A 10,704-nucleotide genomic window follows, 5' to 3' on the forward strand; every position below is an offset into this window, starting at 1 on the left:
CTTTTCCCACCATCTCAGTAATTGTTTTTATGACTGTTCCTTGGATTTGTGCCAAGTTTCATCCAATCCTTTTTAAACGCATAGATCGAAACTGGACATAATACCATAATAATGACCTGGCTAATGCAACAAAAGCACCAGAATTGTATCTCAGTACTTGTACACCACACATTCATTAAAATGTTCCAGGATGATATCATGTTAGCCTTTCAAATTACATATATATAATCTCTATGTTGCTGGCTTATATCCAACTTGGTCTACTATGTCTCTCAGATTTTTAAAACATAATTATTGTATAGCCAAAGATAGATTTTGATGTGTACCACTATATCCTAATTATGGATATTAATACTTGAATGCCTACTCATGTTGAAATAGGGAACACTTTAAGAAAATTGTATTTTGTTTTAGACTTACATGTTCCTCCCTGCAAAAAGCAATCGTAATTTTTCCAGTCTTAAATGCATACAGTCTCTTGTGTTTTCTCTCCCTCCACATCTACAGAAAGCTTCTCATTAAGAACCACTTCCCACATCTTTTTCTCGTAGATTGACATATTTGAGGATAGAATCCGAGGCATTGATATCATTAAGTGGATGGAACGCTACCTTCGAGATGTAAGTACAGTCCCAAATTCTGAGCTCGTTTTCTGGCAAAAAAGACAATTCGCCTGTGGAGTTATTTTATGAAAGAAGCCCTGGCAAACCTACCAAGTCCAGAGCTGCGAGAGCCCCCAACAAAGCCTCGCTTGTTGGCAGCCCTGCAGAGACCTGGAAAGGAAGGATGGGGGCACCCTCGTGGACATGCACAGGCAGGAAATAACGGTCAAACCAGACACAGGTGGTTGATAACAATCAGAGCAGGTTTTTTGTTTTTTTGGCTTTTTTTTTTTTTTTTACACCAGAATAGGAAAAGCGGAAATGAAGGCAGGGAGTAGGGAGGGAGCAACAGAATTCAATTTAATCCGAGGCCACCCCAAGTGTTCTGCCCGATGGGGCTCCAGAGCTTCCACGGGAGGGGGAGGAGGTGGGGAGGAGGCCCCCTGCCGCGCAGCCCCCCACCCAGGCGCCCACTCGCAGCCCTGTGATCTGTTTTCCACTGACAGAATCTATACTGACCACTGGGACACTTTGTGCTCTAACAAGATAGAAATTGATCGCCGCCAGCGTGTCCGCGTCGGCTGAAGCAGCCGCTTCCTTTGGAGGGAGCGGTGGGGGACAGAGTCGCAGCAGGCTGGGGTCCTGCGGCTTTTCCTTTTGTCTGCAGCCGGCCGTGGGCTTTGCGCGGAAGGGGCCGCTCCTGCCGGCTGCGCTGAGACGCGCTCGCGGCGGGCAGGGCGCTCGGGAGTGCGGACCCGCAGCTTCCCTGCCGCCGCCGGTGCGGGGGCTGCTCCTCGGCCCGGGGCGGGCCAGGCTCCCGTCTGTTTCGCGGCGGCGCCTGTGCGAAATGGTGGGCCAAGCCGCCTCGCTTTGGGAGCGCGCCCCAGTTTGAAGGGAGCCGGGAGGGAGGCGGCGGCGAGGTGGGGACCCAGGAGCCCGGCCTAGTGGGGGCCGCCGCCTTGCGCTCTCCGCACGGGACCAGCGATGCAGGCCCTCGGGGTGCGGGGGGCCTGGGGGGAGGCTTGGGGCCCTGCTGGCCGCTTGCCAGCCTGCCTTCCCCGAACCTCCCTTCGGCGAGCGGACCACCCTCGACACTTCCATAAACACGCTTTCTCTCTCATTAACAGAAGACAGTGATGATAATTGTAGCAATCAGCCCCAAATACAAACAGGATGTGGAAGGTGCCGAGTCGCAGCTGGACGAGGACGAGCACGGCTTACACACGAAGTACATTCATCGCATGGTGAGTGGCGAAGGGAGCGCCGCACCCCGCCACCCCCCAGAGAGGGGCGCGCTCTTCTGGGAAGGCCTGTCCTCCGCTGGGGACCAACGGAAGGTGGCGGAAGGTGGCGAGGTGATGGGGTGAGGAACCCCGGGCAGGACAGGGGATGTTGCCTCTGGCTCCGGCTGCCTTCGGGACCGTGGGCCAGCGGCCACATCCCTGGGACTCCGTTCCTGTCTGTTGCAAGGGGACAGTCATCGGTGATCCCTCACTTCGGGTTAGATGACCCTGGAAAGCAGGGCTCTGCTGGCTTGGTTGTTCACCAACAGCTGGGTGGTCCCAAGAGGGGCCTGGGCCAGGGCTGTGAGGAGAGGGGGGCTCCTGCATCTGTCCTGTTCTGTCCCCTGGTACATCAGAGACGCAGAGTAGCGAAGTAGAATGGACACACGGTGCTGTGTCAGAGGGACTTGGTTCAGATTTCGCTTCTTCCTGTATAGTTGTGGGACCCTGAGCCAACTGCCTAAACCTCTCTGCGCCTCCATGTCCCTAATCATGCAGTGGGTCACAGGGTGGTTGTGAAGATGTGATGGGGTCATGTCTGTGACGTGTATGGGACATCTCCACGCTCAGGTCAAGGGAAGGGATTGTTCTGAGCTCATAATGGATGAGCAACAGTCCGCTGCCACACCCGAACCATGGGGCCTGGCCCAACTAAACCCAGTGGGAGAAATCTGTAGGAAGTTAGGCTTGCTTGGCATCTGATAGATAGAACATTCTGATGGAAAATATCACCCAGCTTTGGAATTGGCTGTTTTGTGAGCTAGTGATCTCCCTGCTTTCCAGGATGACAGAGGTGCTGTGGAGACAGTTCTGCTTGACTAGGATGCTGGACTAGGCTTGTTGACTTTCAAAATGTTCTGTGGAGTCCCTACTGGGTAGCCATAGGTGCTGGGGGTCAGGGCGGCTCTGGGATAAAGCCCCACATCGGGCTCTCTGCTCAGCAGGGAGCCTGCCTCCCCCTCTCTCTCTGCCGGCCTCTCTGCCTACTTGTGATCTCTGTCTGTCAAATGAATGAATAAAATCTTAAAAAAAAATTTTTTTTTTAAAAAGGCTTGACAGCCGCTGGACTAGAACTTGTAAGCTCCATTCCAACTGGAACATTCCACAAGCGCCTGGAATGGACAGAAAGGATCATAGTCTAAGATGGGAATATGGGGCAGGACGCTGAAGTGGCCCAGATAGAATAAGTAAGCGGCACAAGGCAGGACACAGGGGACCAGCAGCAGACCTCAGGGGAGGCTGACTTAAGTCGGAGGCTGACTTAAGTCCGAGTCTGCCCTGTGGATCAGGAGCCCAGGAAAAAGGCAGAGCAGGTGGGTTTATGGGGCTTCCCCATCCGTCTCCTCTTCTAGCAAGTACCGACCACTTATCTGAGGTTAGAACCGACCCAAAGTAAAGGGCAAGGCGAGCGGTGAAGCCAGAGAGTAAGGCCAAGGAGCCAGGGGCTAAGTGTCCTCCCATTCCGTCTTCTCCCAGTCTGATGGCCCATGGACGGGCCCGGCCCACGGTCACGGCTGGCTGCGGCGGCCGCCATCCATTGGCTGCCTGCTGCATGTCTGCGTGGCCCACAGCACTGGATGTCCTGTCTGCATCTCTAGGAACCTGCCAGTCCTGGGAGCTGACAGCTGGTGTGTGGGAAGGGCTCCAGGTCCCTGCCGGTTCCTGAGGAAACCTGTCACGCTGTGCTGGTGTGCGGCAGTGCCAGGCAGTGAAACAGCTACCCCCGGAGCTTGTCTGACGGTGCCCGGCCAGCAACCAGATTGTCTCCCAGCTCAGTTTTCTGGGGACAACAGTGTCTTGGGCTCTTCCTTATCACCAGAGGGGTTCAAGAGGCCAGATAAGTAGACCTCCAGGTCCCCTCCAGGCAGCAGAGGCCTCTAGGACGGAGGGAATGAAGAGGTAGCCACGAGTAACTGCATCATAGGGCCAACGACTCCACAAAAAGCCAGTGTCTGGAAACAGGAGAGAAAATCAGCATCCGGTGTGGCCTAGTGGACGAGCAAAACTTTACGGATTCTGGGAACTGGATGGAAGTCTGAGACTAAATCCAGTTCTTTGTCAACCCTGGGCCCTTCCTTTCCACATGTTTTTGTCCTGGTGGTTGGCGTGTTCACATCACACAGGACACAGATTGTTTTAAACATGTTTTGGTCCTCTCAATTGTAAGACAGTGGTTCTGAGAGGAAAAAAAAACTGTGGTGCATTCGTGTGTGTGTGCGTGCGTGAGTGTGTGTGTGTGTGTGTGTGTGTGTGTGTTTGTTAGGGGGTTTCTATGGTGACTTCAATAACCAGCTGTCACCACCGTCACTTTCTTCTCTGTCCTGTTTTTATTCCCCTGTACAATGAAGACTTCTCGGTGATAAAAATCAATTGGAAGATGAAATACTTGGGGACACATAATTCCTCATCTCCTCATCATCAGATGACTGAGAGCTTTGTGCTGGTCACAGCATTGGGAAGACGCTAGCTCCCCTCAGCTTGAAAATTCTGGGTTTGATAAAGAGTTCCTGGCAGCTAAGTCTTTGGGGGCCACGACAGTGTCAGTGCAAACTGGAACTGTGTGGGGGACCTCCAGTGTGGCTGGCAGAGCTCCTCACAGCGGACCCCCAGCGTCATCTCCCACTCCCTCCCTAGCCCATCCTGTGCCCCAGCCACAAAGCGGTGCTCGCTGGTCTCGACCCCACGGACGTTCTTCCAGACATTTGCTCATGCTGTTTCCTCTACTGAGGATGCCCTTCCCCTCACCCTGCTTCCTCTCCCGGACCAAATTCTTGTCTTTCAATATCTAAGTGATCTATCCCTCCTAACTGTCCTTCAAATCACCGATGCAGAATGGATGGCCCCCATTTTGGGTTTCCACAGCAATTTATTTCTACTTTTCACACTGCATTGTGCTTGGCAGTGTGCTCACCAATCTGCTGGCTTTGGGAGGATAGGAATCCTATCAGCAGTGCTCTGATTAACTAGTCTCCACCACCACCACCCCCACCCAGAAAAGAAAGAAATCCTGATTTGTAGTATTTCCCCATTTCCATGGTGTAAATACTCTCATTATGGTCAATTTCAAGCTACCAGTGTGAAGTCATCAAACACAGAATTAGGAAGGGATACATACGACTGGCTTTCCTGAGCCAATACAAGCCAGCTCGGCACACCCTACCAGGTATCCTAATCCTTGAAACCTGAAGTCCAGCACAGAGTGTGACTTTTAATAGGCCTTCAATAAATGATTCATGGAAGAGTGAACAGCATGCATGCATAATGGGGAGACCTTAAAAGTCTCAGTGTGTGGCACTCAGGGAAGTCAGAATAAAAATGCTATGGGGGTTTGCAGGGTCCTGGGTGCCATTAACTCTCCTTCATTCCTGAACTCAAACCTTCAAATTCTTTCTGTTCCAGATGCAGATCGAATTCATCAAACAAGGAAGCATGAATTTCAGATTCATCCCCGTGCTCTTCCCGAATGCTAAGAAGGTAAACAAAGAAATAAGCAAGCCAAAAACCTTCCAATTCAAGCTTTGGTGTGCTTGTTATCTGGGCTTCTCAGTGGAAAAGCTCGTGAACTCTGTATCAGTTCTTAGAGATAACAGTGTTACGAGAAAGATCCACAAGTTGTAGCGCTCAGCTCAGCGGCATGAATCAGGAAGGTTTTAAGGTGTTATCTGCTGGGCCATCACTGTCCTAATTGTTCAAACAGCCATTACACACAAAGAAGTAGTTTGTGTTTTAACTCAGGAGAGAAAAAAAGACGGTTCATCTGATACTTCTTATCTCTCATACGTAAAAGTCAAGATATGGACAGTTTTCGCTGACTGTCCACAGAGGTATTTTGGTGCACAGAGTTCAGCTCTCAAATCTGTAGATGGCAGGAATTAAATCTACAGTGTTTCCAAAGTGAACTTTGCTGTGGTTTATATGAGCGTTTTTACACCGAAAGAACATTCTAGCAGTTTGGGGCATGGGGACAAAAACCATCTGAAGCCATGTTCCAGGCTTGGCAAGGGACAGGCAGAGGTGTCATGACTGTTTCGAGACTCAGACCACAGCACCCTGAGCTCAGGCCCAGCTGTACCTGGGAGGATCCCTGAAGGTCAGGACTGCAGGGACTTCCTGGGGCAGGAGGCAGAGGCGCCCTGAGACACTTCAGTACAAAGCTCACACCCTGGGCGACAGCGTGCATTTCCATCCCCCACGCAGGCTCCCGTTGTTCCCACTGCGGGATCTCCTTGCTGGTCTCCCTGCCTACTCTGGCCCTGTACTAGCCACCCTCTCTCCTGCCATGAAAGAGGAACATCCAAAATACAGATTTGATCTGTCTCGCTCCAGCTTAGAAACTGTGCCGTGGATTCCGACGGACGCCGGGATCGTGTCCACTTTTCTCAGCGTGACAGATGAGGCCCCTTAGAAGAGGGCTGTGCCCACTTGCTCAGTCTTCTCTCCCCGCCATCTGCACAGGGACTCTATGCTCTGGTCATACTGGACTATCCCAGCATGCCCTCACACCTGCCCTGTTCTTTCTGTTTCTGTGCCTTCGCACTGTCTGTTCCCCCTGCTGGCCATGCCCTTCCCTGACTTTTCTGTGTAGTCAACTCTCGCTTAGCCTTCTATCACCCAATCCCTAGATTCCGCTGACCTCTCATCCTCCTTGCCAATATACTAACTTGTTCCTCTTTTGAGCTCTCTGAGCTAGAGTGCCTTGAGCCAGGGGCTCGCGGCTCGGGGTGGAAGGGCTGGCGGGAGCACAGTGGTGGAAAAGGAGACCGACTCTGAGTTGGTTTTATTAATGCTTATGAAACTTCTTCAGACAACCCCCTGGTTGCCTGTGCTCGAGGTAGAGTGCTCCCACCTCCTGCCCCTTTGGTACACCACTGCCTAGAAAATAGTTTCTTCACTTCATTTACATTCCATCATTGGGCCGTGAACTCCTCAGGGCAGGAGCTGCGTCTTTTTCATTTGGGTGTCCTCCACACCAGCACGGTGCCCGACCTGTCGCAGCTGCTGCTTCTAAGCTTATTCTGCAACCACCGAAGGGATCCCATCCACTCAGAGAAAAACCTAGAAGGCCCTGACTCAGGTCTCTCTGCTTCCAGACCTCTCCTCCCCCTCTGTCTCACTCATTGGCTTTTCTCTGGCCACACTGGCCCGTTTCTCCTTGAACAGGCCAGGCACGCCCCCACCGCAGCACCTTTGCACTGCCCGGACCCAGACACCCACAAAGCTGGCCCCCTCCGCTCTTTTAGGTCTTTGCTCATTTTCTCAGTGAAACCTTTCCTAAACACTCTACTTAAAGCCACAAACCTTTCCGCCCTGCCCAGGACTCCCTCTCCCCTTTCTCCGCCATATTTTTCCCCACAATATGTATCACCGTCAAACCTACTATGTATTTTCCGTATTCATCGTCTGCCTCCCCCACAGAATGTCCACTCCGCGAGGGCAGTCTGGGCCGGCACCCTCACGATCCCAGGCTTACAGTTTCTGCTTTTGGCCTGATCCCAGGTCTGGTGGGCTCCTTCTACTGCAGGCCAGATCTGTGTGGCTGGAATGAAAGGATAATGAATCACATCAAGCCCGTAGCCTTGGCATACTTCTCCTGAAGCCACAAAGGAATTCGCCTCACTCTGTGTGACCTCTGTCCTACCCCTTTCATGTGAGGGTGGTGAAAAGCACGTTGAAATGCAAAGGGCAGGTAGCCTGGGAGGCTGGCAGCAAACGCCGCGCACATGTGGTTTCCATAATGAGGTCTACAGCTTACCCCGAAGCCAGGCGCGTCTCACATGCTAACCCCTTCCAAAAAGCCAAACAGCATGACTCCCCGGAGACTGCCCGAGGGCACGCCCATGCAGGGAAGCCCGGGAGGTTTGGGAACTGGGCCTGGGATCTGGAATCCGGGTTTCTCTCTAAAGGTCTTCACCCCTGTGCTGCTGTCTCTCCCCTAGGAGCACGTGCCCACCTGGCTTCAGAACACTCACGTCTACAGCTGGCCCAAGAATAAGAAAAACATCCTGCTGCGGCTGCTCAGGGAAGAGGAGTACATAGCCCCGCCCCGGGGGCCCCTGCCCACGCTTCAGGTGGTGCCCCTGTGACCCCTCTGTGCCCAGAGCCCTGGGGTTGTGCCGGGGTGGGGGGGGGGGATCCTGTTCGGACAACACGTCCCCTCAAAGTCCCTCTCAGAGGACCCCTCCCCACCCCGGAAGACCTGTCCTGCAGACCCCTCTTCCCATGGAGACCTCCTCAGACCCTGCCTTTCAGAAAGAGGCAGTGGCTGCTCTGTAGTCCCTACTTCTGACGTCCCCCCCACCCCCACCCCCTACCACGCTGCTCCTAACAGCCTGATGCGTCCGTCCTGGGCCTCTCCCTGCTTAGCCCGTAGATCATATAAATGACGTTGCCATTGACGACCCCAAACACCCTCCCCTCGCTTAAAGCTACGTTTATGAGTTAGCCAGATGCTCGTGGGTCCTCCGATCAGCCTGGTTCGTGTACAAATAATAAAATGTTTACTCTTTTGTAAGATGGTGTTTTACTTATCTCAAAGGAAATGGATGTGTGTTAATTCCTAGTGACGCGGGCAATTGCTTCGCGAAAGCTGCTTGGATGTCCTATTAGATAAATGTATCCGACTGCTCTATAGGAGAGGATTGGAGGCAGACAGTTCAACAATCTCTTTTTAATGTAATCTTCATAGCTTTATTTTTGCAGTAGAACTTTTTGGCAAAACCATTCCATACAACACACAGCCGTGGTTATAAATATATTCTAAATAGGGCCTGGCTATCCACGGAAGAATATCCAGGAACAGGAGGCAGCGACAGCGGCGGCAGAAGGCAGGCTGGACCGGTGGTTGGGGCTCTTGTCTCGCTCCCCCCACTAACTAGCTGTGTGACCTTGAGCAGGTCCTGTCACTTGCCTGAAACCCCGAGGACTCGCTTCTAAAATGACGACGTGGGTGAAAGTATCTTCTGGGCCCTAAGTGGTTTGGGTCCAGGACCCAAGTTCTAAATACCCGATTGAGGAATGACTGAGTTTTCATAATGATATCGCCCAGAGGACAAAACTACGTTTTCTTTTTTAAATTTTCTTCAGCAACACCTTCACATTTGTAATTTTAGAAGCATTATATATCTTGCTCATCTGATCTCAAGAAAACACCAACATAACTATATAATAAATACATCATATATATAATGTACATAAGCTGTAGAGCAAGGTGGGGTGATGGTGGTGGGGCGACATTAGTTATGCCCTAAATAGAAATACAAAGTTTTTTTTTTTATTTTAGATCTTATCTATTTATTTGACAGACAGAGATCACGAGTAGGCAAAGAAGCAGGCAGAGGGAGAGGAGGAAGCAGGCCCCCAGCTGAGCAGAGAGCCCGATGTGGGGCTCAATCCCAGGACCCTGGGATGATGACCTGGGCCAAAGGCAGAGGCTTTAACCCACTGAGCCACATCAGGCGCCCCAGAAATATGAAGATTTTAAGGTGGGGCTGGGGGGAGAGAGCTACTGTTTCCTGTTACCTGTCTCTGTCGTCTCGGAAACAAGACCATCATGCTGTCCGTTCAGCTCTCGTTTGTCACTGCAGGGAAAAGACAAATATCCACGCTAAAGAAGGTTTGCCAATGAATTGCAAAGAACATGGGTTCATGTATGGAACCTCGATGTGTACTGGGCGGTAAAGTGAATGTTTATAAAAACAGGAAAAGGGAAACCACTAGTTTGCCTGAGGTCGTCATTACCTGAAGTGAGAAGGTCACCAGCATCCTGAGTGCTGTAGCGTCTGAGACCTGGTGGGACTTTCTTGTTTGAGGGGACACTATCATTAAGGATTCCAACAATTATAAGTAAAATGACGTCAGCAATTATTTCTCTGAAATCGTTCCAGTTTGCAAGAGTTTAATAATGTGAGGCTGTGACCCTTCCTCCCTTCAGAGACCTGTCCTGAGCTCTCAGCCACTGTTCCTGCCCCAGGTGAATGACGAGGGAAGGTCCCTGGTGTTCTCATAAATAGTCATTAAAGTGTTACAGCTGGTAACTGTGGTAGCAAAAAGACAAAACAAAAGTACACACACACACACACACACACACACACACACACACACACACCACCTGGCCAGGTGATGAAAGCTTGACCCTTGAAGTTTCTATGCAATCTGATGACCACGGACATCAAAGGAATTTAACAACTATTTTAGAACACCGACCCGAAGATTAACACTTGGTTTATTTAGACATTATCCCTGTCCTTGTGTATTCATCTGCGGATATTTCGGGGGAGGATGTGGGGTAAGGCTGACTCAGTAAAAAAATAACCTCTTGGCCACAAGGCTTTATTCAGACCGAAACTGACTTTAGGGGAGAGGTATGCCGAATGCAAGGTGAGATTCTTATCCAATGTTTAGTGACGAACTTAGAATTTGAAACGTAATTTTTAATTTCGGGGATCAAATGTACATATGCCTCATTAATTCAACTTAACCTCTATCATCCGGCGGCATCTCGGTGTATGGTTACAGTCTAACTATTAGACTAGCTAGGTCTCAGTTCAGTGCTCAGAAAAATGATGCTTGGAGATACTCTTCTTTTTTCCTCTTAAATAAATCACCTATTTAAAGATTGAGTTTTCCCTCCGTCTTCTCGGCAAGGGAGGGAAGCCCTCTGCTCTGGGCATTCCAGACCTTGTCTCATGATGTTTTGCCAAGAGCGTTTTTCTTCACCTCAGCCACTTCATTAACCACCTCCACCACTTTGCCAAACACCCCATTGTCACCGTCACCTTTGCCAAAGGGACTGCAAAGTCCCGTGATCATTGGGAAATGAT

At 51.0% G+C, this 10,704-nt stretch overlaps 1 protein-coding gene across 9 annotated transcripts in view; it reads left to right on the top strand.

Moving 5' to 3' along the window:
- Positions 1-8,396, top strand: part of TRAF3IP2 (TRAF3 interacting protein 2) — a 47,141-nt gene extending 38,745 nt beyond the window's left edge. For 4 of the 9 annotated variants that reach the window (XM_032337988.1, XM_032337987.1, XM_032337990.1 and 1 more), the window contains 4 exons: positions 552-620; positions 1,730-1,846; positions 5,285-5,359; positions 7,822-8,396. In XM_032337988.1, the coding sequence (XP_032193879.1) occupies positions 552-620; positions 1,730-1,846; positions 5,285-5,359; positions 7,822-7,968 (408 nt within the window). In that variant the 3' untranslated portion in view covers positions 7,969-8,396. The other 5 variants (XM_032337994.1, XM_032337995.1, XM_032337996.1 and 2 more) reach the window with 5 other exon arrangements.
- The last annotated feature ends 2,308 nt before the right edge of the window (positions 8,397-10,704 follow it).

The sequence above is a fragment of the Mustela erminea genome, chromosome 4 (genome assembly GCF_009829155.1).
Source record: "Mustela erminea isolate mMusErm1 chromosome 4, mMusErm1.Pri, whole genome shotgun sequence".
Classification (NCBI taxonomy): Eukaryota; Metazoa; Chordata; class Mammalia; order Carnivora; family Mustelidae; genus Mustela; species Mustela erminea.